General features: G+C 41.6%; 1 protein-coding gene across 1 annotated transcript in view; it reads left to right on the top strand.

The window, feature by feature from the left end:
• The window catches only part of RELN (reelin), a 362,044-nt gene that overhangs the window by 255,982 nt on the left and 81,378 nt on the right, over positions 1-24,684 (top strand). The window contains exons 23-28 of the mRNA XM_056847774.1: positions 4,458-4,595; positions 5,844-6,030; positions 15,782-15,987; positions 16,772-16,943; positions 18,104-18,304; positions 23,753-23,988. Coding sequence (XP_056703752.1) covers positions 4,458-4,595; positions 5,844-6,030; positions 15,782-15,987; positions 16,772-16,943; positions 18,104-18,304; positions 23,753-23,988 — 1,140 coding nt within the window. The remainder of the gene's footprint in view (positions 1-4,457; positions 4,596-5,843; positions 6,031-15,781; positions 15,988-16,771; positions 16,944-18,103; positions 18,305-23,752; positions 23,989-24,684) is intronic.

Here is a 24,684-nt window from a genome sequence, read left to right as displayed (position 1 = left end):
TTTGTTCTTCTGTCTCCTCATCATAATGCTATTGCTTACCTTCAGATTTAAATGAGTTTGGTTTTTATATTATAAAATAATAAAATTGTTATTAAATATTATGAATCTTTATGAGTTTCTTCAGTTAAAATGTCATATCTCTCTATTATTTGCACATACAATGGTACGTTACCCATTGCAGGGTAGATAGCCAACTTTTGTTTTCCTACCTTTTTTGGTTTCTCTATTCAGTTAATAATTCACATTCACCTCCTTCCAATTACAAATCTCACCAATTAATCTTTCTTCCACTGACTCCATGATATTATTATGTGTATCCTGTATTAACAATTGTTGTCTATTTTTAGGTAATAAACAATTGCCAACATTCTGAAAGCTTTTGTAGTCAGATTTGGCCTTATGGTTATACAAAGGTTGCCAGGCCCTGGTTGTTTCTTTCCACTTCTTGGTGGTGGGAGGAAAAAAATAAAATGTCCATTGGGCCAATGGTATGATGTCACTTCCAGGGAAAACTCAGAAGTGATGTCAGTACTGTCTAGAAATTGTCAGAAACTCTTATGTTTTTAACTATAGAGTTTCTAATAATTCCTAGAGGGGCATGACATCACCTCCAGATTCTCCTGCTGCTGATGGCCACCTCTCATGTCCCTACCCCTCCAGTCTCCCCACCCATCTCCCATAATCTTGGTGTTACCCAGAGAGAGAAAGATTGGTGTCATATCAAGCAACTGAGTACAATTTAAATTACAAACAAGGTTTATTGTAGATCTTAAACAGGCATAACAACTGCTGCATCACTCAGTAAGTCACTGTAGGTCCAGCCAAATCTCCTTCTACTTTCTATTTCCTGTCCTACCACACCATATTTCCCAGCAGACATTGCTCCCAACTCTGTTATTATAGCCCTTACTATACCTAAGAACACCCCAATAGGACTTGGACTTCTAATTTGCATATTCTTCCTGGCACTCCTCCCACACTCCCTTCACCATCTGAAAAACTGAGCAAATATTCTAGGGAGTTCTTACATGCAAGATCTGTGTGACCCTACAAGATCCCATGTTTCAATAATCTGCTGAGATTTGCCTACTTGTCTATGGATCTGAATGTTCCCCTATTTTCCCCACATCAAATCAATGTCGAGTAGGCAATGTCTTTCCTTGGCATCAGCTGCCTTGGACATCCTGTTGTTTTTGCAGCAACGTATGCACCTGTAAATCTAGTGCATCTGAGCTCACAAGGCTTTAGAGGACCCTTGTGTTCCCTGAAATCTGTTGTTTCTGACAATATATGGTATGAGTAACTTGTGCTGGAAATATCAGCTAGCTGCACCTGCTCTTTGGAACTGTATTGTACATGAATTATACGTTTCTAACACTGATGAAAATTAATTTCACTTTTATGGAAGTCATTTACATAAGAACAGGCTTAATGAGATACAAACAGCTGCCAGTTGCTGCCTTCATAAACAAATCAACACCTAATGACTGAGTTGCAGGATAATTGAGTAAATGTAATTAACAGTAACTCAGAAGGTAGCAAATATAATTTAATCGGCCTCTGATTCTTAGGTTCACCTAATATGTTGAATAGAAGCAGCCATTCTATGTTAAAAGCTATATTCAAAAAAAGTTATGAAAAAGGCATCACTACTGGTTTGCTTGAAATATATATTTTATATTTTATTTTATTACATTTCTAGCCCGCCCGCCCCGTTGAAATTAAATCAAAAGAGTTTCTGGCTAAACATTAGGAAGAACTTTCTAACACTTAGCACAATTCCTCAGTGGAACAGGCTTCCTCGGGAGGTGGTGGGCTTTCCTTCCCTGGAGGTTTTTAAGCAGAGGCTAGATGGTCATCTGTCAGCAATGCTGTTTCTATGGCCTTAGGTAGATCGTGAGAGGGGGGGCAGGAAGGTTTGCATGAGTGTTTGGCTCTCATGGCCCTTTCTTGCATGCCCAGGGTAGTGCCGATCGCTACTTTGGGGTCAGGAAATAATTTTTCCTCTAGGCCAGACTTGCCAGGGATCCTGGAGGGGTTTTTTTTGCTATCTTCTGGGCATGGAATAGGGGTCACTGGGGGTGTGTGAGGGGAGGTAGTTGTGAATTTCCTGCATTGTGCAGGGTGTTGGACTAGATGATCTTGGTGGTCTCTTCCAACTCTGATTCTATGATTCATGTTTCATAATAAAGAAACCACCAGAATGCAAAGTTGAAGAACTCAGGTCAGAAACTTAGAACAATGGAACAATTTCAAGTAGTACCCGCACTACTACCAAAAAAACAAAACAGGTTTTAAAAAATACCACATTAACAGTGCAATCCTAAACAGAGTTGTGCCCTTCTATCTATTGAAGTTAATGGGTGTATGGGGGTGTTACTCTGCTTAGGACTGCACTATTAATAAGCAAATGAATTCTATTTCATGTTCCTCACTGGATTTCAGTTCATACAAGTTATGGTTAGTCTTTCTGGTTTCAGTGGAGTACTTTCAGCTTGGTGATTGAGCTGTGTCTCTCTTTTGGTGTACCACAGTGACTTTTAGAAATGCCACTAGAAAAGATAATAAAAGAGTTCTAGGATGGGAATCAATGGCCCATTATCTTCAGATCATTGACAAGATAAACTATAAAAGCTCTGGACTTTGATGATCTGTTGTGTGTATGCATAGTTAGGGACTCCTTAATGTATGAGTAAAGGCTGCAGTAGGCTATAATGAGTCATTGAGTCATTCATAGCCATTATGACTATCCTGTAAATGCTTTCTGTGCTCAGAAAACATTAAATCTAGAAACCTGCCCATAGACATTAATTCTGCATACCTAAGTCTACTTTAGACATTTTCCTTGAAAAACTACCATTGAAGATGGGCAAAAAAATTGCCGTTGAAGGTGAGAAGTTCATTTTGATATAATTTCATTTTTAAAACATTGGAGGCAATAAAGGTAAACTGGTTCCATACCTACTGATTATAGGCTAATTATGTAACCAATGTTCATAGCAACATTTGCATTTGTAGTTCAGAATATGTACCCAAGCTTATTAGCATGGTAGGATATCCTTAAATTCTTAAATCATATTTCTGTCTATACAATTAAAGTTTCTAATGAGGGACGTACAGATTAATTCCCCACTCATTCAATGACCCCCACAGACCCTGGGCCATTTCAGCTCCTGAACACAGCATATAGGAAAGCTGGAGCCCCTCCTCCCCCTGTGCCAAGGTCCTGATACGAAGCGGCCCCATTGTACTTTTACGCAGGAGTTGCCACTGGGAACTCACAGCTGCAGTATGGCTGCAAGTCCCCATGGCGAACTTGTGTTAAGCGTAATGTGTTTTTTGACCATAAAACACATCTTGTTATTTTTCACATAACTAGGATCTATAGGCATACCCATTTGTATGTGAACTGCAAAAGATATAGGGAAAAGTTAGTATGAATACATCTAAGTGGTTCTATTGCTATAGCTCTGTACTGTAAAAAAAAAACTCAGTTCCAAATTTTTTACCATTAGTATCTTCTTACCCATATGAATGTTATTTAAAACAAACTGTTTTAATAAAACCTTAAATATATGGAACATCCTTGCAACTTTTCTCAGTGACATGAATTTTTTAACCTTTCCCCAAAATTGTTTAAATTCAGAACATCATTAATCTCTCTTACGTTGTCTTTTTGAATGCCTGTGTTCTCCACAAAGTGTCTAACAGTTCAATCCTAAACAGAGTTTCACCCTTCTGAACCCAAGGCTTAGAAGGGTGTAACTCTGATTAAAACTGCTCCGCATGTTTCCATTAAAACCAATATTATAAGCTCAATACCAGGTTATCTATTTCTGATTTGAAAGGTTCTCTGTTTTTTCTTGCAGATTTATATAAATATTTATCATATTGGTTAGTTGCTTTCTAGACTATGGCTGTTACCGCACTAGGTATTCCCAGCGATGTATCAAGAGTTTGGAAATGTTATAAAAAACATCGCTTTAAAAGGGTTTTTGGATGCCACGGCTAAAAAATGGTTGGAAGACGTCTTCACGGCTAAAGGGGCCAAACAAAGTGCAAACAGTATTTTTTATAACAATTTCAAACTCTTAATACATCGATGGGAATACTTAGTGCGGTAACAGCCTATATTTTGTAGATTTCTTAAATGTCTGCTGAATATTTTTATGTGAAAGCATTCTTGTATGAGGTATTTTTATTATAGTCTTTTAAATAATAATTGTAGTGTTACTTTGTGTGCTGTTGATGTATTTTTTATGATATTTGTGCTAGAGTATTACCCAATATGGTGTTTTTGATATATTTTTTGCTGCTGCTTTTAACAAGAGGTTGTGTTTTATGGATTTCTGTTGTGTGTTTTTGGAAACTACTTCAAACAGTTATTGGAAAGGTGGTATAGAAATATTTTAAGTAAAATAATTATGGCACAGCATAGATGTTTATTGTCTTTTAAGGTCCAGCGCCACACGATTCCGCTGGAGCCAATGCTATTACACAGTGCAAGATGAGTGGGCTTTAGACAACATCTACATTGGACAACAGTGCCCAAGTATGTGTAATGGGCATGGCTGGTGTGACCACGGCATTTGCAGGTACTTCATGTTTGCTGCTACACAGATTGGGTTGCTGTTCAGAACCTTGCGGTTACTGTTTCCAAAAGGCGGCTCACCCAAAATTTAAAGGAATTGTCTTGATGCCTAGGTTATTCTTGTCTTCCTTTTCCTATTTACAAAGGCTTGGGTGCATGGGTTCAATAACTGATAGGGGCAATTAATAGTAACAGGCAAATTAAAAGACCCATGCTGGTGTTAATGGGCTCCAAAGAAGGAGTACAGGATGAAAATCTAACAAGCCAATAATGGTGGAAAGGGCTGTTAAGTCACAGCTGACATGGCAGCCATATAGGGTTTTCAAGGCAAGAGACGAACAGAGGTGATTTGCCATTACCTTCTTCTACAGAGCAACCCTGGTCTTCCTTGGTGGTCTCCATTCCAATTACTTAGCTTCCGAGATCAGGCTAGCCTGGGCAATCCAGGTTAGGGCTAAGCCAGTAATAGAAAGAAGTATTATCGTATGCTTATGGTGATTGGCACATTTGTAAGAAGAAAAGAAAGTGAACTCCTGTAACAGAACCATGGTGGAACAGACTGCCTACATTCAGCATAATATGATTGCTGCTTTGATCTAGAGTGTTTTGGCAAAGGTACAGTCTGTGTTACCTTAACGCTAGCTTCAACTTCTCCACATGAAATAACACCTTTATCATTGATCTTCTGGCTACTTACTTTGGAGAGGTCCTACTGTCAGTGATGAAACTACTTCAATGAAAGTGGTTTGAATGAGGCACTACAGATTCAACATGAACAGAGTTACATCATGGGTAATAATATAGACCGCAACTGTGCTGCACAGGACTCACAAGATTCCTCTCTCTTTCTGCACTGGAAATACCTCCGCTGTGCCAAGGGTGCATCTCACCTTGAAGCAACAATGGTCTGATCCTCTTCAGGTTCCAGGTACACAGCAGGATCAACACAGATGCAGGAGCTTTGACTGGTTCAATGCTTCAATTTGAAGTGAAGAAGGGCCTTACCTTGCAGTGAATGGCCCATTGCACCCATGGCTACACCACTGTAAGGTGGGCTTTGCTGCCATCCTAGGAGGTCATCTCTTTGCTTCTTCCTCTCTGCATGAGGAACAAGCAAGATCTATCTAGTTATGTATATTTATAAATTCCATGTTTGCATTTAATGTATATCCTGGCGTGCTTATTTCTCCAAACGTAGACATGTGTTTGAGCAACTTGTGTGAGTGTGTTTTTTAAAAAATATTTCCTGCAGGTGTGATTCTGGATACCAAGGCAATGAATGTCACCCGGAAAATCATCTCCCTTCAACTGTAATGTCTGATTTTGAGAATTTGAACAGTTTGGCTACAGAATGGCAGGAAGTAATTGGTGGCGAGATTGTAAAACCAGAAGAAGGCTGTGGGGTCATCTCGTCTGGATCTTCTCTCTATTTCCACAAGGTTTCTGTGTATACCTACTTAATATATATCTGATTGCATTTAATCTAATGTAACTAAGAAGACAAATATTCCTGAGAGATAAGATTAAAGCTTGGTTTAGATAATGTACAGGAGGAGTGGTCTGTTGTCAGTATTGCCTGGTGTACTTCTTGTACTAAAATCAAAACAAGGTACATGCAGATCTGATAACAGTTGAGGCATAATTTATCTGTGTTACTGTTCAGTGATGTTGAGCATGTGCCGTTGTCTAAGAAGGGCCTTGCTGGCCTAGACCACGGCCCATCTCGTCCAACATTCTTTACAGAAATTCGCCAGTGGTCTGCCGGGAGACCACAGCCTACCTTATCCCACCAATTCCCGATCTTGGTGTGCTAATTCAAGACTGCCTTTTCATTAGAGGACAAACCATTTTGAAAAGAAGTAAGTAAATTAAATGTCATGTCAGTAAAAAAAAATGCATACATTGATCCTGATGTTAAAGTATTTTAACCAGGTATGGCTTGCATTTTAAAAAAAATATGACCCCTCAATTACTCTCCTCATAACTCTTTATTCTGAAGGTACCATTATTGTAATGCATTTCCTAATTTACTTACTTCATTGATAAATAATAATTTATTTTCTTCATCTTCAGTCCCACATGTTTACAAATTGTCTCAAAGTTTAGCATTAACATGAAAATCAGGGTTTTCCCCCCCATTTTTTGCTTTTTCTTCCTGTTTTCTGAAAGCCCTTGGTGGCCTTGAACCACAGGACCATGTCCTCAGCTGTGGCTACCTTAAATTTGTTTAAACCTTCTGTATTTGGTGCAGCAAGCCCCCAGTGCAACAAGTGCAGTCTTTTTAATCAAAGGCTGTAATCTCTATGTCATCCTTGGAATGAACAAAAAAAATCAGTTATTTCTGATATAGGAACTGTAGCATTTAATTCCAGTGATTACTACCATGGACATTCTCTCATTTCAGAATCAAATTCAGCTTTGCTGAGCTAGCCTGACTTATTTCGGTTTGATATTCTCTTCTAATTGACTATAGGCATATTTTCAGCATCTTACTTTTTTAATTAGCCCTCCTCCCCATTTCCTTCGTGATTGCTATAACTGGAGGCCTTTTTTAATTAACTTTAATTGTGTAGTAAATCATCCCATGGGAGGAATGGATTTCATGTTACAAGTGTGACAGAGACAGCAATCCTATCTGGAATTGTCCCTCTGCTCTTCATAGGGGGATTGAGACGTTGGTGCTGTCACGGGGAGTGCAGGCTGCTCACACATTATACTAAGGTACTGGAAGCTGATCCTCTGTAATATGTGACTCACCTCTGGCAAACAACAAATGATATTTATTTCTCCATACTCCCCAAGGCTGAAGAAAGGGTGGGCAGAAAGATTATGGGGAAATGCCCTCTTTGTGGTCAGACACTTCTGCTTGTGTCGTCTGCTTGGTGGAGAGATGCCCCTCCTCCATTATGTGATCACCCCAAGTAGTATGTGAATTAATGCTCTGTTTAGATGAGAACGGAAGTCGGTTTCAGGTAGCCGGCTCAAGGTTGACTTAGCCTTCCATCCTTCCGAGGTCGGTAAAATAAGTACCCAGCTTGCTGAGTGGTAAAAGGAAGATGACTGGGGAAGGCACTGGTAATGCCTAGTAAATGTCGGGATGTGACGTCACCCCATGGGTCAGGAATGACCCGGTGCTTGCACAGGGGACCTTTACCTTTTAGAGGAGAACACCTAGGCCTAGTGTTCTGGATGACTCTGGTCAGGCCTGATTCAGGTATAGACGTGCACTTAAGAAACCCTTGGCATCTAGTTAGCTTTCCTATACCAGATAATTTAACTCCTAGCCAAAGGTATACCTCAGTAATACTAAAGGTTCATTCTGGGTATAATCTGCAAATATTCAAGAATCTTTGCTTCCTTTCTAAGCTTGTTTATTAAAGTACAATTATTGCATTCTTAACATCGATTAAATCCATAAAGCATTATGGATCCTTCCATCATTGTTACATTGTTACATCCATCCATCATTGTTACATAGATAACTGAGCAATTACATGAGTCCATAAGAGTTCCTTACCCTAAAAGTAAGCAGGCCGCAGGCAAAGAACCCCATCTGAGAAGAAGTTCTTGATCAATACAACTTCCCCTATTTATAGGATTTTAAAATCATCTCCTAACAATAGCTAACTGTCGCACTTGATAAGGGTGCATATTCTTGGCTAACTCATCTTATAACTTCAAACCCCAAACAAGGTTATCTTTATTTAAAATAACGTCTTAAAATATATTTTAAAAGTTAGTTCATTCTCACTACTTTTTATCTTAACAAAGCCAATTTAAAAATAATGATTAGAAGTTTCTCATCCATATGAATATAGGGCTGTCAATTCGGTTTGGCCCGAACTGAAAATCAGCCGAATTTCCCCTGATTCGGTGGTTTTTAGTTCGGGAGGAACTGAACTCAAAACTGACGGGCAACCGGGGGGGCCGAATTCAGCGAGTTCGGGAGTTCGCGAATAAATCCGGCAAATTCGGCTGTCAGTAAGCAGCATAACCGTCAGTAAGCAGCATTCTCCTCCCCCGGCCAATCGGTGGGCAAGCTGGGTCTTCTTCTGGCCAATCAGTCAGGATTGAGTACTGGAGGAATCAGCTGATGTGCGGCCCGGCCAGGGAGAGAGAGAGAGAGAGAGCGAAATCCTCGTGTGTGTGGGGGGGGTGCTTGTGCACATTCGCTCCTTTCTGTGGCTGCAGGGGGCGTATTTTTTGGGGTACAGACACAAAACTTTCACTGGAGCTTCAGATGAAGCTTCTTAAGGTACCCCCCAAGTTTTGTAAACATTGGGTCAGGGGGTCCCGAGATATGGGCTCCCCCCTTTTTCTTTCCATGGCTGCAGGGGGCGCATTTTTGGGGGTGTAGATCCCAAACTTTGAGCAGAGTTTCAGACCAGTGTTCTTAAGATACCCCCCAGGTTTTGTGAACATTGGGTCAGGGGGTCCCGAGATATGGGCTCCCCCCCTTTTTCTTTCCATGGCTGCAGGGGGCGCATTTTTGGGGGTACAGATCCCAAACTTTGAGCGGAGTTTCAGACCAGTGTTCTTAAGATACCCCCCCAAGTTTTGTAAACATTGGGTCAGGGGGTCTCGAGATATGGGCTCTCCCCCTTTTCCCTCCCCCCTTTTTCCATTTATGTGGCTGCAGGGGGCGCTTTTGGGGGGATATAGCCCCCAAACTTTTAGCATAGCTTCAGTGAATTATTCTTAAGATACTACCCAAGTTTTGTAAAGATGGGTTCAGTGGGGGCAGAAATATCGCCTCCCCCCCTTTTCTCTTTCCATGGCTGCAGGGGACGCATTTTTGGGGGTGCAGATCCCAAACTTTGAGCAGTTTCAGACCAGTGTTCTTAAGATACCCCCCAAGTTTTGTGAACATTGGGTCAGGGGGTCCCGAGATATGGGCTCCCCCCTTTTTCTTTCCATGGCTGCAGGGGGCGCATTTTGGGGGGTACAGATGCCAAACTTTGAGCGGAGTTTCAGACCAGTGTTCTTAAGATACCCCCCAAGTTTTGTAAACATTGGGTCAGGGGGTCTCGAGATATGGGCTCTCCCCCTTTTCCCTCCCCCCCTTTTTCCATTTATGTGGCTGCAGGGGGCGCTTTTGGGGGGATATAGCCCCCAAACTTTTAGCATAGCTTCAGTGAATTATTCTTAAGATACTACCCAAGTTTTGTAAAGATGGGTTCAGTGGGGGCAGAAATATCGCCTCCCCCCCTTTTCTCTTTCCATGGCTGCAGGGGGCGCATTTTTGGGGGTGCAGATCCCAAACTTTGAGCAGAGTTTCAGACCAGTGTTCTTAAGATACCCCCCAAGTTTTGTGAACATTGGGTCAGGGGGTCCCGAGATATGGGCTCCCCCCTTTTTCTTTCCATGACTGCAGGGGGCGCATTTTGGGGGGTACAGATGCCAAACTTTGAGCGGAGTTTCAGACCAGTGTTCTTAAGATACCCCCCAAGTTTTGTAAACATTGGGTCAGGGGGTCTCGAGATATGGGCTCTCCCCCTTTTCCCTCCCCCCCTTTTCCATTTATGTGGCTGCAGGGGGCGCTTTTTTGGGGATATAGCCCCCAAACTTTTAGCATAGCTTCAGTGAATTATTCTTAAGATACTACCCAAGTTTTGTAAAGATGGGTTCAGTGGGGGAAGAAATATCGCCTCCCCCCCTTTTCTCTTTCCATGGCTGCAGGGGGCGCATTTTTGCGGGTGCAGATCCCAAACATTGAGCAGAGTTTCAGACCAGTGTTCTTAAGATACCCCCCAAGTTTTGTGAACATTGGGTCAGGGGGTCCCGAGATATGGGCTCCCCCCTTTTTCTTTCCATGGCTGCAGGGGGCGCATTTTGGGGGGTACAGATGCCAAACTTTGAGCGGAGTTTCAGACCAGTGTTCTTAAGATACCCCCCAAGTTTTGTAAACATTGGGTCAGGGGGTCTCGAGATATGGGCTCTCCCCCTTTTCCCTCCCCCCCTTTTTCCATTTATGTGGCTGCAGGGGGCGCTTTTGGGGGGATATAGCCCCCAAACTTTTAGCATAGCTTCAGTGAATTATTCTTAAGATACTACCCAAGTTTTGTAAAGATGGGTTCAGTGGGGGCAGAAATATCGCCTCCCCCCCTTTTCTCTTTCCATGGCTGCAGGGGGCGCATTTTTGGGGGTGCAGATCCCAAACTTTGAGCAGAGTTTCAGACCAGTGTTCTTAAGATACCCCCCAAGTTTTGTGAACATTGGGTCAGGGGGTCCCGAGATATGGGCTCCCCCCTTTTTCTTTCCATGACTGCAGGGGGCGCATTTTGGGGGGTACAGATGCCAAACTTTGAGCGGAGTTTCAGACCAGTGTTCTTAAGATACCCCCCAAGTTTTGTAAACATTGGGTCAGGGGGTCTCGAGATATGGGCTCTCCCCCTTTTCCCTCCCCCCCCTTTTCCATTTATGTGGCTGCAGGGGGCGCTTTTTTGGGGATATAGCCCCCAAACTTTTAGCATAGCTTCAGTGAATTATTCTTAAGATACTACCCAAGTTTTGTAAAGATGGGTTCAGTGGGGGAAGAAATATCGCCTCCCCCCCTTTTCTCTTTCCATGGCTGCAGGGGGCGCATTTTTGCGGGTGCAGATCCCAAACATTGAGCAGAGTTTCAGACCAGTGTTCTTAAGATACCCCCCAAGTTTTGTGAACATTGGGTCAGGGGGTCCCGAGATATGGGCTCCCCCCTTTTTCTTTCCATGGCTGCAGGGGGCGCATTTTGGGGGGTACAGATGCCAAACTTTGAGCGGAGTTTCAGACCAGTGTTCTTAAGATACCCCCCAAGTTTTGTAAACATTGGGTCAGGGGGTCTCGAGATATGGGCTCTCCCCCTTTTCCCTCCCCCCTTTTTCCATTTATGTGGCTGCAGGGGGCGCTTTTTTGGGGATATAGCCCCCAAACCTTTAGCATAGCTTCAGTGAATTATTCTTAAGATACTACCCAAGTTTTGTAAAGATGGGTTCAGTGGGGGCAGAAATATCGCCTCCCCCCTTTTCTCTTTCCATGGCTGCAGGGGGTGCATTTTTGGGGGTGCAGATCCCAAACTTTGAGCGGAGTTTCAGACCAGTGTTCTTAAGATACCCCCCAAGTTTTGTGAACATTGGGTCAGGGGGTCCCGAGATATGGGCTTTCCCCTTTCCCCTTTCCCCTTTTCCCTATTGGGATGAATGGATCAGATCCTGTGCATCTTCTCCAGAGCAAAACGTTCCATGCCTAATTGGAATAATCTTGGATTACAAGTCCTCTCTTCAGCCCCTCTTGATGGAACAGAAGACAGCCACAGTAAGACCCCTTTGGGGGCTTTAATCTATAATTTTTCTCCTGTGTATGTGTGTGTGTGTGGGGGGGAAAGCAGAGTCTGTGTGTGTGTGGGGAGGGAGCAGTTTCTGTGGGTGGGGGGGAAGCCAAAGGGGGCTTTCGTCGGTTCTGCCTGGGGTGTGTGTTCCCCCTCGAGTCTCTCGCTCCCTGGTTTGATGGGGGAGGTTTCAGTTGTGTGTTGCAAAGGTGTTGTTTAACAAGGTTGTGTTTGCAGTTGTTTTGCTAATTTCTCAGCTGTTGTCAGGGCTGGGAGCTTTGTGCGTGGGCGGCAAGCTCTGCTGAGAGATGCACATTAAGGGTGGGGGGGACCCCTTTCAGGGCCCATATCTCAGCCCCCCCTGACCCAATCTTTACAAAACTTGGGGAGTCTTTCAATAAACGTCCTTTGAAGCTCTGCCAAAAGTTTGGGACCTCTAACCCCAAAAAAGCCCCCCCCAGAGCCGCGGAAAGGCGCGATTGTGTTTTTAATGGCTTTATTCGGCCAAATTTTTTTCCGAACTTTGAATTCCCGCCGAATTGAACGGATCCGAAGTGGGGGAGTTCGGACTTCGGCACGTACCGAACCCACAAGGGCCAAATTCGGCCGAATCCGAACTGTACCGAAATTTTTTTTTTGACAGCCCTATATGAATATCTTTTGCCCCTCAACCACTACTCCCATCCTTGAATCATATCTTCACTTCTGCAAAGCTGGACATTCTTGCATTTCTCAAATGCTTCTGCACCTGGGTCTCAACAAATTGTATCTATTGCTAATGGGTTAGATGGTTTATAATCTACACAGGTCCATATAATTGTTGCCACTCTGTACTTTTAGAGCCCTTCAAGGCTATTCTATTCTGGGTCTCTAGCCTCCCTTCTTCGCATGCTTCCCTGAGAGGCCAGGTTTGTTCTGATTATGTGTGCCACCACATCCTCTGTGAACTTTCTAGTCAAGTCCAGCAACCGTTTCCCTGTATTTCTGGCCATATCCATGAATATAGACTTGTAGATAAGCTCTGACCTTGGAATCTGGAGGGAAATGTGCAAAAGCTGATAATTCTTGTTCCCCAAATATAATCTCTTCGTACTAATAGAGTCCACATTTAGCCCTGCTCTAGTTATCTTTGAACTTCATAACTGAGTAGAATCATTACCAGTCTTCCATGATAAGACATAGTTCAATGGTGTTAAAGAGATAGTGTTTTATCCTGCAGGTTTACAGATAGGAATGCATATAAAATCTTAGCAAGGTCTGGATTAAATTATAGGCATTTTGAGTGGTGATTTTCTGTAAATTAAACCGAAGGACAATAGGCTTCAGTTGTCTCTTTATAAAGTGCAATGGATAGTTTGATAAACCATTGTTATTCAGATCTTGTCAAATACCTATTATCAGGGCTGAGGAAGCAGTAACAGGAACAGCAAAATCAGTTTGACTAAGAAATTATGAATATGTTTTGAAGGAACTACCTTTGTACAGAGCCCTAGTTTTCAAATGGCATTTTGTAATCAAACTAGGAGGAGTGTTCCTGTTTACTCCCTAATGTATCTGTCTAGCAGGAGGCCGTCCTATTCTGTTTCTATGTAACAGAAAAGATCAATGTCACTGAAAGACACACTGTAGGACTTGGTTAAAAACATTATAACTTTCTTATGCTTTCTGCTATATATTCATAAGATTTTTATCATGCTAATTAACTAGCATGGGCACTGTTCAATTAAAATATCCATGTACAATGAACACATGAGGATGCAGATGAGGTCACACATTCGGGCTTCCCTCCCCAAGTCCATCATATTCATTAAGGCAGCTTGCTGATCAGGAATTCACTGGATTTCTGGTAGTGCACATCTGGAGAACCACATTACCTGGGCAGTACTGGTGAGGCTTTTTCATGCCTCTAGTTGCCAGTGTGCTTTTCTGAGCAGCCTTGGTTGCCAGCTATTTGCAAAATACTTTCCCACTGGTAGATTTGCAAGTTTAGGCCATGGTTCAACAGAGCAAAACAAGACCAGCACTGCTCCAAAACACATGAATAATGCAAATAACTACTAACTTACACACATGTGTCAGTTGTGTACCAAAGTTCTGTACAGCAGAGTGGAGGGGTGGAGCCAGTGGGTATGATCATGAACCTCTTCCAAATGTTCTGTGTAGATATGTCAAGTGAACAGCTCTGTGATTGAGCCAGGTGAAATAAATTGTTTAGGGATTCAGAAACCAGTTAATAAGACAAACATTCCTTTATCCAAAACACAAGCTATTTCATAAGTAGGCTTTCTATTTGGAGTTTCATGATCTTCCTGGCTTTCCTAGTGTTGATATGTTTCCCCTTTGTACTGTCAAATGGGAGGGCAACTGCTGATCAGAGGATGGGTCTTACTGATTATTATATGCAATCATGTGTAATAGAAATCTGACAGCCCCTTTTTTCACCATGAAGCACTGTGGAAAGGGTCCACTCAGAGTGGAGAAACATCAGGGGGAGGAGGTGCTTAACCCTCCACTTTCTCCACCCCAGCTGCTTTCCCTAATCTGGCTCTGGGTACATGTGCGGAAAGGAATATTCAGTTGAGCAGCTAGACGCAGTTTGATGAGCGCATACATTCCTTTTGCTAACTTCCATATGTAAGAACTCAATATCTAAGAATTACAGTATCTGTTTTGTCTAATCTGCAACACCCTTCCTACCTTGGCTAACGTCTATTGACCCAATTCTACGGTTATAATATAATTTAGAAATCTCATGCTGGTGTAAATTGTTGAGTTTATAGTGAAGATGTTAAAGGCACACCAAGATATTTTATTTCATGGAATCAGAATTTAAATTGAATGTAACAGCATTGCCTAAAACTCATAGGCCATATGTAATTTCTTCCTGTTTAAACTGGCTTATTGAGTTTATTCTTATGAAGCTAAATTTTGTTTATGAGGAAAGGGACGCCAATTGTCAGAAATGTTTTATGCCATTTTCAGATTGTCTGTGGGTTCTTTGGATATTATGGTTCATTGAGGAATATCCTCTTTCTCTTCTGATTCCTCCTAATACTGCCACTACAGCTGTGCAACAATTGTAAACCATATTTCAAATCTAAAAAATTAGATGTGACTATGGTTTGTTGGTATATATGAACAATGAAACATGGCAATCTGAGTGTTACTGGGGATGCTGTGCTGTATCAGACGTTTGTGCACACTTGTACAATGCTGAGCATTAAAAGAATTTGGATTAAGTTAGGCCTGCACAATTTGTGGCCCAGCAAACTAGACTCAGCCCATCAGCCATATGTGGAGGTCTATTTGGAACTGAATAAACGTCTTGATTTTATTGCTTGATCAGGCCAGAACTGGGAGATAGGAGAGTTATCATGCACCTTGCACTCCACAATTGATGCCTGCCAAATATGAGGAAGGAAGGGTCATACTGTGTGGAATAATAATTATGCTTTGGAACGGTAGTACAATAATCCGTTAGTTTACCACATTTCATACCCAGTTCTCATTCCCATAAATATTGTCTGATTGGTTTATTTATAAGTCTTTTGCCTTCTGAAGCATGAGGTGACCAAGTTGAAACTCACAGTTTGTGGATCCATGAAAAAAAAGAAAACACGGAGCACCTGGGGCTTCAGAGGTTTATTCTTATCCAAGACTCCCTTGACAAATAGAGATTTCACGATACTCTGTTGCTCTTCCTGTGATCTCTCCCTATTTGTGCTGAACTGCCTTATAATTGTTTTCCCTGTTCAGTCACATGCCATTGTGTATAATGGCTTATACATTTGAAATAAAATAATAATTGTTTTGACACAAATGCCATTAGCTATCTCAGTGGAGCTCTTCTGTGTACTTTCCTTCTTGTTTCATCTATACTACAGGCTGGAAAGAGGCAGTTGGTGAGCTGGGACTTGGACACCACGTGGGTCGACTTTGTCCAGTTTTACATTCAGATAGGTGGGGAGAGTTCTTCCTGTAATAAACCAGACAGCAGAGAAGAAGGTGTGTTATTACAGTACAGCAACAATGGAGGTATCAACTGGCATCTACTGGCAGAAATGTACTTCTCCGACTTCAGCAAGTCCAGGTACCAATTCAGTCCACAGCGCCCCCCCCCCCAAAAGTGCATTTTTCATTATCTATTGCTGTGTACAATAGCATACCAACAGAGCTGCTACACGTGTACTGACATGATACATGAATTCTTTGGGAGTATAGCGTACGGATTTAAGGAATGGTGTGTGATTCTGTTTTGAACAAACTACTGGATTAAAGCAACAAACCACCCAAACCTGCAAACAGCAAACTGATCAATCTGATTCCCAAAAGTATTTATTTTATTTTAAATCAAAAATAAATCAAATAATCTTGAACTTTTTGTGGACACACAAAAATACAAGGAAAAGCCTTTTTTTTCCAAACGTTGCTCAATTGATGTAATTAAGTGGAGTACAAAGATTTCAGTGGAATGTTATCTCAGATATTTCTGTTAATGTACTATATTTCTGTTAATTTATTATGTAATCTTAATTATGTTAAATAAAGTTTATTTTTTTAAATTTCTATGCTCCCTTTCCTCCCAAATAGAGTCCCCAAGGCAGTGAATATCCAAACATGAGAACATTTAAAACATTAAAGCAGCATTTAAAATATTTATACAATTCAATAAAAACATAACTATCCATCGGTTGAAGCATTAATTTTCTCCAAAACCCTAGCAATTCAAGTGACACTAATTTTTTTGCAGTGAACAATGCTTGCCTCAGTTACTGAAATTTGTCATCAGTGGATATTGCATAATAATTCTAAGGTGCACAGAGTTCGTGGTGTTCTTTCTTGGCTCCTCAGTTTGTTATCTCTTTTCATTTTAGATTTGTATACCTGGAGCTCCCTAGTGCTGCAAAGACTCCATGCACCAGATTCCGCTGGTGGCAGCCAGTGTTTTCAGGGGAAGGATATGACCAGTGGGCCATTGATGATATCATCATTCTGTCAGAAAAGATGAAACAAATTATCCCTGTTGTTAACCCTACTTTACCTCAGGTAATAAATGAGGGCAACTAACAAGTTAATTGCTGAAATAGAAGTTGCAGCCAGGGCTGCTGCAGTAGTCCTCCATGTTTAGTTTCCATTGTGGATATTTTTTATTCCTCACACAGATAAATATCTTGGATGCTTCTTTGTGATTTAATTGCCATCAAGGGGACTCTTGGTGGCTGGGTAGCAAAGGCTTGTACATGCTGGTCAGAGATTTAAAAAATAGAGGTGGTTAGATGTGCAACATCTTGCATGATCTCAGAGAATGATGTGCATAGGTCCTTTCTCTATAGAGGTGAAGAAGACAAGGAACTGAACAATAATGTTTTAGTGGAAATGTGAATTGTTGCATGAGCAGGTAGCAATTGTCCTTCTGCTAAGGGGATGTGATATTTTACTAGCATTTTAGTAGCAATATTTGATTACTGGGAAACATACTTGTTCTTCCCGTTTCAGCATCTGTTGCTTTTGCGGGTGCTTTTACTTTTGTACCTTGTACGATTTGTTATGCCAATAAAGGTTTTTGAATTTGAATTTGAATTTGAATTTTGCAGGTGTTGTATGTTTGCACATCTGGAACAAACCTTTTTTGGGATGTTAGTTGTGACATGATGAAACTGAGTACAGTTTTCTGTTGTTTTAGAAAAGCATTTAAAAAAGCAGTTTGTGAAAGCTGTAAATGTTTAAAATAAATAATATTGAATAATATACATGTCTCATCTGTGATGCATGTTAATGTATTTATTAAAAAATTGCTATATAAATTTGGTATGAGAGTTCATACCATGCATACTTTGATCATCCAGAGAAGCCTGTGAATATGGATCTGGTTCACGCATCCATGTTCATCACTTAATGTCCATCACAAATACAGAAATGCAGGTAGAACATTCAGATCAACTTAAACACAATGTGCTTCAGCAGTCATCTCACACATTCAGCTGCCAGTCAGTCATCCAGTGTTGAGATATCAGCTGATGTGTGCATGTGTGAAAAACCCCCGTTGATTTCATGGAATTTAATTCTACACAAACAGGCCTAGTTTTCGTAGAATCAATCTGTTTATATCCTGATACTCAGCTAAACTAACTCGTGGGTGAGGCTGTAAAAATCTTCCTTTGTTAGTCCTAATGAATGGTGGTGGTGGTTGTTTTTCTTTCCAATAGAACTTTTATGAGAAGCCAGCATTTGATTACCCTGTGAACCAACTCAGTGTGTGGCTAATGTTAGCCAATGAAGGGATGCCAAAAAATGAAACTTTCTGCTCTGCCACTCCATCAGCAATGATATTTGGGAAATCAGATGGTGATCGTTTTGCAGTGACTCGGGATTTAACATTGAAACCTGGATATGTCCTTCAGTTCAAGGTATACGTCCTTAAACTTTAACTTGGGGGGGGTGCCCTATCTTATTCACTGATAGGAAGGGTTCTGAAAAAACATTGTGTTAGGAATTCTTCTTTGCTTGATGTTTTATTTCTAAATTTTGTGTAGAGTACTAAGCATGCACAGTTTGCGACAGCTTTCATGCCTTTCCATTCAGTTGCATTCCCCTTCTATGTTACCAAAGTTGCATGTGCACATTAAAAACCTTTAAAAAGCGATCTTAATGTGATTGTATGTACAGCTGATTTTTAAAAAAATTGTGTGTTTTGTCAATTCATGGGAATGCATGTGCACACCAGTAAAACACCACACACAAAAGTCTTGATGAATGATTAATCAAGATTGCTTTTTTACTGTGTTTTATTAATGTGCACATGTACATTGGTAAAGCTGGGAGAAATGAAAATGAACTGAAAGTTGGGGTAACTGCACATTCTTCAGTTTTGGAATTAATTTTAGAAATTCTTCTAGTAAAAACAGGAGGAATGAAATCCATTATAGAGTGAACTTTAGAGCAGAAATATTCTCACTCAAGCACCTGGGACCATTAATGTTATTCCAAAATTTCTAACTAAAAGGACTCCAAAATAAAACTTTACCTTTATTTAGAACTCATGTTAAAGCCACAGGACTTTATAGCCTGGCTTATTATATTGGTGTCAACTATGCACTTTTCTGATAAGGTCAGAGGAGCATGCCTGTTATTTTGGGTGTGGTGGAACACAGGCAGGATGGTGCTGCTGCACTCGTCTTGTTAGTGGCTTCCTAGAGGCACCTGGTTGGCCACTGTGTGAACAGACTGCTGGACTTTATGGGCCTTGGTCTGATCCAGCAGGGCCTTTCTTATGTTCTTATGTCTCATAAGGTTGAGAGCCAGTGTGTTACAGTGGTTAGTGTGTTAGACTAGGATCTGGGAGACCCAGGTTCAAATCCCTACTCTGCCATGGATGCTTGCTGGGTGACCTTGAGACAGTCACATGTTCTCAGCCTCACCTACCTCTCAGGGTTGCTGTGAGGATAAAAGGGAGGCGAGGAGAACAATATGAGCTGCTTTGGATTCCCATTGGGGAGGAAGGCGGGGTATAAATTAAGTTAATAATGAATAAGGTTCCCACATCTCAAAAAGTCTCAGTGTTCCATGCTGGTGGTAATCATGGCCATCTACCCATGGAGCATTCATTTCTGGGAAGTAGCTACTGGATCCCATGCTGTAACGCATTTCCTTGCTGCTTTGCTATAGAAATTGTATCTTGGGAGTATTCAGTGATGCTGAACCAGACCTTGCTGTATGATCAAGTCGATTCATTTCCATAGACGGGAATGCAGCAGCAATTAATACTTCAAACAACAGTTACTTGTATTGGCACAAGAGGATGTTTCCAGTGCTGAAATCCTCTCTATGCCCATTGGATGATAATGCCACTGGTTTAATTTCTTTATCACCTGTTGTTATGGTTGTACAACCCAGAAATTCTGCATCACAAAATATTTTAACTCTTTTATTTCTGTCAGTAGAACAGTACATACGTGTTCGTATCCTGCTTTTAAAATACCCAGTGTTCTGAAAAGGAGATTAAAATAGACACATATACAAACAGTACTCAGTCACAGCTGCCATATGGTTGTGATTAAGTGCTAAAGCCTAATCCATACAGAATTCTGCATTTGAGTAATTTGGAAGAAACATGGTCATCTGAACCTGTGGCAGCTCTGCTGAAAATCAGCATGGGTTGACTGAAAAACCAAGCCTATAGAGCAAGAGCTGGCCATGTGAAGTAGCCCTCAAAGCGGAGACAGAAATGCAAGGATCACTGTAATTTATTCAGTAAAATAGAGGTTGTGGTCAGCCAGGATAGAGTTAGCAAACTGAAACTAAATCCAGATAAAGCAGAAGTGATATTGATCAGTAATCCTGATTCTTGAGAATGGTCATGGAATTTCCCTCTAGGGTAAGGCTTGGTCATGGGCCCCCGTGGCAGTGGTGGTCAGAAACAGGTGTTATCAGTTGCACCCAACATTGGTGGCTATTCCTGGGAAACAGGTGACTGTTGTTTATGTTTCCATAAACTCCAGGTTTGACTGTTTCAAAGGGAATGCCTTTCAAAAGTGTTTACAAACTGCTGGAAGTAAAGGTTGTTGATGGGTGGCAATTCTCTAGTCTAGTGTGACCTACCAAGCCCAGCTTGAAGTTCTGGGTTTATCTTTTGAGGCCTCAACTTGCCTGAGTCCAGCATATTTTGGGGAGGACCTCTCAATAGGACTGCCAACCTCCAGGTACTAGCTGGAGATCTCCTGCTATTACAACTGATCTCCAGCCGATAGAGATCAGTTCCCCTGGAGAAAATGGCCGCTTTGGCAATTGCACTCTATGGCATTGAAGTCCCTCCCCTCTCCAAGCCCTGCCCTCCTCAGGCTCCGCCCTTAAAACCTCCTGCCAGTGGCGAAGAGGGGCCTGCAACCCTACTTGGGGAGGACCTCTCAACCTTGTCTGGAAGTGGCTGCTTTACAGCCTGACATCATGAGTGCCTTGCCTCCTACAAGTTACCACCTGCAGCAGCAAGGTGTTGGTCTTTCACAGCAGTGACACCTGTTGCATAGAATTCCCTCCCATTTCAAGCCTGTCGCTGTTCAAGTCTGTCACTTAGCCTTCCAGAGGCAAGTCAAAAGATTTCTCTTTAGGTTTGTTTCCCCAGACACCTTTTTTAACTTCTTAAATAAATTATTTGTCGTAAGGAGCTACGACTAAAGGCTGGCCTGCTTTACCCATGCCCAATGAAGGCTGAAAGTTATCAACAAGTTGCAGAGTAAGTGAGAAATAGCTTTGAGGCTGTCATGTAATAATACAAAAAAGAAGGAGTTGTCTTGCCCTCTTTTCTTTGTGCTGTGGATCAGCATTTTAAAACTGTTAAAGTGATTGTTATTTCCCTCTCCTGCTCCAGCTTTTACTTCTTTCTCTCAGGACCAGCATCTTAGGTATTTGGATGCCTGGCTGTCTCCCACCCCAGAGATAACCTGCTTTTTCACATGGCTCTGAAGAGACAAAGATTGTAGGCAGCTGCATTGATTCCCACAAATGCTGAAATGCTGCTTCATAGGTTTTACTTTATTCACAGGATGCAGTGGACTTATTTACAGCCCAAAGGTGCATTGCTTGGTTCTCCGAGCCCCCAGGAGAACCCAGGTCCCCTGAATTTTGTACCCTGAATCACTTCCTCTCATCTGCCATTATAGGATTAATTTTAACATGGTGGGTGGAGTAGTTGAAGATCAGAACTGAGGGAAATTAGGGGGTGGGCAAAGCTTAGCTAGGGAGTAACCTTGTTTATACATGGGCAGCAGGAAAAGAGGAAGACCCAACAAGAGATGGATTGACTCAATAAAGGAAGCCACAGCCTTCAATTTGCAAGATCTGAGCAAGGCTGTCAAAGATAGGACATTTTGGAGGACTTTCATTCATAGGGTTGCCATGAGTCGAAAGCGACTTGACGGCACTTAACACACACACAACCTTGTTTTACTTGTCTCTCCTACATGGCTTCCAAGGTTCCAACATTTGTGGAACAGCAAGGGATGGAGCCCCAGGAGGATGGCAGCTTTGGCGTTCTTATAAGAACTGTGCCTTACATGCAAAAGAAAGTATATTTACTTCGACAAGCTGATGTTTCTGAATCCTAATCAAAATTTTATTGAGTTTATTATGAAATCCCATTGTGAATTCTAAGGGTCGACTAAAATACAGTTTTAATGAGCTAGCCGCAAATACACAGCCCTTACATAATTGGTGGATACAGGCACTGAATAATTTACAAACAGAATTATTAAAGACATCAGCTGTTTATAGACAGCTTTTCAACTATAATTCCACCATCCTATAAATAGGAGAGTTGGCAAGGAGGAAGGGGATTTGTAAAATAATCTCATGCTGTTTTGACATTACAGTGATGAAATGTACAAAACTGAGAACTGCGACGTATTACATACATTCAAGTTCCTTGTGGGTTTTTCCTGATGCTGTCCTAAAATCACTACCACTTAGTTGCTTAATTCCATGTATAAATTGAAAAGGCTTCGTTTCCAGAGTGATGGGGTGCACTGCAAGCTTCATTGCAATGCTAATCCTGCAGTGAAATACAAGCCAATGGAGGTCTCTTTACTGTACAAGACAGGGTGGTGGATCCTACCCTGTTTCTACCACTCCACTGAGCAAAGTTTATTCATTTATTCTTTCATTTATTAAAATATTTATACCCTATCCTATCTTTCATTATACCCTTCAATTGAGCACTGATTCCAATCCAAGGATTTCCACTCTGGAGGCTGTCATTCCAGGCCCAGGGCAGGTTTCTTATAATCCGTTCTGCATTTGCATTGCAACTTTTGTGTGTTCTAATGTATTTCAATAGAACTATGCAAGTCAATTGGTATTCCTGGCTCCTGTTATAATCAGTTGGTCTTCAGGCATCTTCCATTGTTCCCAGTGAGCATTCCTGTCATTTGTTTTAATACATCCCGACCTTATGGTCTATTGGGGACTTTTAGGGGGGCTGGAGTGACTGGTTTTCAACCAAATGATACCAAAATTACAGCAGAGTGCTGGCTACTAAAAAAAATCCCAAGTTTCAAGTGCTATACCTTTTTAGACGACAGGTGAGGATCATACGAGGGCACCTCTATTACAGTCCTCCCCCCTTTACATAGAAAATTAAATCTCTTCAATGCCATAGAGTCCAATTGCCAAAGTGGCCATTTTCTCCAGGTGAACTGATCTCTATCGACTGTAATAGCAGGAGATCTCCAGCTAGTACCTGGAGGTTGGCAACCCTACCTTAAAGGCAAATGAAATTAGTCTGTTTTGGTGTGGTACCAAGCAACTATTACATATAAATGCTGAAGGATAAGACATCCCCCCCTCCATTTTGTGGTATTTGCTTCCCTCCTCCCTCTTAATTTCATTCTGTTGGACATGAGTCAAACAGTGGTTTGAATGGTTAGAGAGTGTCTGCATGCACAAAGGGAGGGAGATTTTCACCGCTTCTTTCTTTCTGCAGCAGACCTCCAACTCTCCCCTCATACTATTCTTGGTGGTTCCCTGTCCCTGAAAAGGAGCATTTGGGGGGTATTTTGGACCACAGTAACAGAGGGGAGGTGTGGAAGTCATGCTCCATGGATGGAAATCCCCTCCATCCATGAAAATCTTCCCATGGATCCAAGGCAATTAATACCCATCAAAAGTGAATCAGTCATCCAATAAAACAAAAGTAGATCTGTTTTCCACAAACAAGCCAAGAGGCAGGAACGCAGACTCACCAATGTAAGGCTGTAGGTTAGTGATGGTTATTTTTTAAAATATAGATTGCTGCATCTAACATTTACACCTTTCTCCTTTTTTCACCCCATGTTTATTTTTGATGTCTTCCATTTCTTTCACAGCTGATCATAGGTTGCACCGACCAGTTCAGTAGTTCAGCACCAGTTCTCCTTCAGTATTCCCATGATGCTGGCCTGTTCTGGTCATTAGTGAAGGAAGGCTGTTACCCGGTATCTCCTGGGGTCAGAGGATGTGAAGGAAGCTCCCGAGAACTGACTGAGCCAACAGTGTATTACACAGGAGACTTCGAAGAGTGGACAAGAATTACCATTGTCATTCCCAGATCTCTTGCTACCAGGTATGATTTTGTTGCACTTACTGAACACAGCAGTTTGATTTCTTTATCATTTATTTTGTAGCATTCAATATTCTGCCAACATCATTGTTTTTTTTCAGGCTATGAGCTGTGCTAAGTGCTGAAGAAAGCCAAGAAAAGTAGTGTTCTGCATGCTACTGTAACAAAACCTGGCAGAGTGTTTTACTTTTACAGTGATCTTTTAGACATTTAACTTGAAAGACTTAATAAACAAGCAAGCTGTAGTTCTGGGGCAGAACAAAGAATGTTTTTGTCCAGAGTATCTTCTTTTTTCTTCAGGCTTATCAGTTTGGTCAGAAAGGCTGGCAAGAGAGCTATAAGTCCCGGGAATAAAATAAAAAATCTCAATAGGATTAATTTCATAAACAGGTGCTCCTGGGTGAAGAAGAAACAGAAGGGCATTTGAGCTACTGTGTAATGTGCCGTGTCATTGGATGATGATGATGAGTGTTCAGGAGACCCTTCTTCCTAACTAGAGCATGCAGACTCTGGGGCAGAACAATCAAACCGTGCTCCCAGCCGCAAGCAGAAACAAAAAAGGCTAGCGATAACAAATGCCTTTAAAGAGGTGTTCTTGTTTTCTTTCCTTAGCTACATTTCCATCGTCTCTGCTCTTCTGTCAGATGAGATAATATTACCCAGTTTGGCTCCCATTAACTCCTTACCTTGTGCATCAAC

The sequence above is a fragment of the Euleptes europaea genome, chromosome 3 (genome assembly GCF_029931775.1).
Source record: "Euleptes europaea isolate rEulEur1 chromosome 3, rEulEur1.hap1, whole genome shotgun sequence".
Classification (NCBI taxonomy): domain Eukaryota; kingdom Metazoa; phylum Chordata; class Lepidosauria; order Squamata; family Sphaerodactylidae; genus Euleptes; species Euleptes europaea.
Note: the sequence above shows the minus strand (reverse complement) of the source record. Positions and strands in the feature narration are given on the sequence as shown.